At 51.4% G+C, this 1,591-nt stretch overlaps 1 protein-coding gene across 1 annotated transcript; it reads left to right on the top strand.

The window, feature by feature from the left end:
* Nucleotides 1-247: 247 nt before the first annotated feature.
* Nucleotides 248-1,180, top strand: LOC136570476 (olfactory receptor 14J1-like). The gene has a single exon (XM_066570941.1). It carries the CDS (start codon nt 248-250, stop codon nt 1,178-1,180), a length of 933 nt encoding a protein of 310 aa, XP_066427038.1.
* Nucleotides 1,181-1,591: the final 411 nt, after the last annotated feature.

Raw genomic sequence — 1,591 nt, 5'->3', positions numbered from 1 at the left:
CTGCACTGAGACACAGGGACCCCTGTTTTCCTTCTGGGCTTCCCCAGGTTTCAGCCTGAGAGCAATGCTGAAGATGAATCAGTAACTCAGGAGCACAAACACAAGCTCAAAAATAAAAATGTTGAGTGAAGTTCTCCAACAGGTAGAGAAGTAGTTTTGAGGGAATTCCTACAATAACCCCATAGGATTGACTCAACGAGCTTGTCAATGTCTTGTTTCAACAGTCCACCATGGCCAGAGTGAAGCAATGTCCAACAGCAGCTCCATCAGCCACTTCCTCCTGCTGGCATTGGCAGACACGCGACAGCTGCAGCTCCTGCACTTCTGCCTCTTGCTGGGCATCTCCCTGGCTGCCCTCCTGGGCAACGGCCTCATCATCAGCGCCGTAGCCTGCGGCCACCACCTGCACACGCCCATGTTCTTCTTCCTGCTCAACCTGGCCCTCAGCGACCTGGGCTCCATCTGCACCACTGTCCCCAAAGCCATGCACAATTCCCTCTGGGACACCAGGAACATCTCCTACTCAGCATGTGCTGCACAGGTGTTTTTCTTTCTCTTCTTCTTTTCAGCAGAGGTTTCCCTCCTGACCATCATGTGCTACGACCGCTACGTGTCCATCTGCAAACCCCTGCACTACGGGACCCTCCTGGGCAGCAGAGCTTGTGCCCACATGGCAGCAGCTGCCTGGGCCAGTGCCTTTCTCAATGCTCTGCTGAACACAGCCAATACATTTTCCCTGCCCCTGTGCCATGGCAATGCCCTGGGACAGTTCTTCTGTGAAATCCCACAGATCCTCAAGCTCTCCTGCTCCAAATCCTACCTCAGGGAACTTGGGCTCATTGTGCTTGGTGCATCCTTAGCCTTTGGTTGTTTTGTGTTCATGGTTTTCTCCTATGTGCAGATCTTCAGGGCTGTGCTGAGGATCCCCTCTGAGCAGGGACGGCACAAAGCCTTTTCCACCTGCCTCCCTCACCTGGCCGTGGTCTCACTGTTCCTCAGCACTGGCTTTTTTGCCTACCTGAAGCCCCCCTCCATCTCCTCCCCATCCCTGGATCTGGCAGTGTCAGTTCTGTACTCGGTGGTGCCTCCAGCCCTGAATCCCCTCATCTACAGCCTGAGGAACCAGGAGCTCCAGGCTGCAGTGTGGAGACTGATGACTGGACAATTTAGGAAACATTAAACTGCTGGGCAGTTTCTGAAAATAATTTGTAATAAAAGTTGTCTTTGATACTTCTTGTTGGTTTCATTTTGGAGCTTGTTTTTCATTGTTTTCCTTTTTTAATATTGTCCTTAAACTAAACCCATCAAATCTGCCATATCTCGTTTTGTTTCTCCACACCTTCACTATGACCCACTGACTGTGTCAGTGAGGAGCTGTGCTCTTGATAGCTTCAAATGAAATAAATCCTTTATTTCATTTGAAGCTATCAAGAGCATAGCTCCTCACTGACACAGTCCAGCAATGTTTTCCCTGGAGACCCCCCTTTTGTTGCCTTCTCTGGAGCTGCAGCAGCAATGTCTGTGTGCAGAGCTGGGGCAGATCAGTGCTGGCCCAGCAGCTGTGCCCAGCAGCAGCAGCAGCACTTGGTGT

Source organism: Molothrus aeneus, unplaced genomic scaffold (genome assembly GCF_037042795.1).
Source record: "Molothrus aeneus isolate 106 unplaced genomic scaffold, BPBGC_Maene_1.0 scaffold_34, whole genome shotgun sequence".
Classification (NCBI taxonomy): Eukaryota; Metazoa; Chordata; class Aves; order Passeriformes; family Icteridae; genus Molothrus; species Molothrus aeneus.
Note: the sequence above shows the minus strand (reverse complement) of the source record. Positions and strands in the feature narration are given on the sequence as shown.

Coding starts and splice junctions, on each gene's coding strand:
- LOC136570476 (XM_066570941.1), top strand. CDS start 248: ATGTCCAACAGCAGCTCCATCAGCCACTTCCTCCTGCTGGCATTGGCA.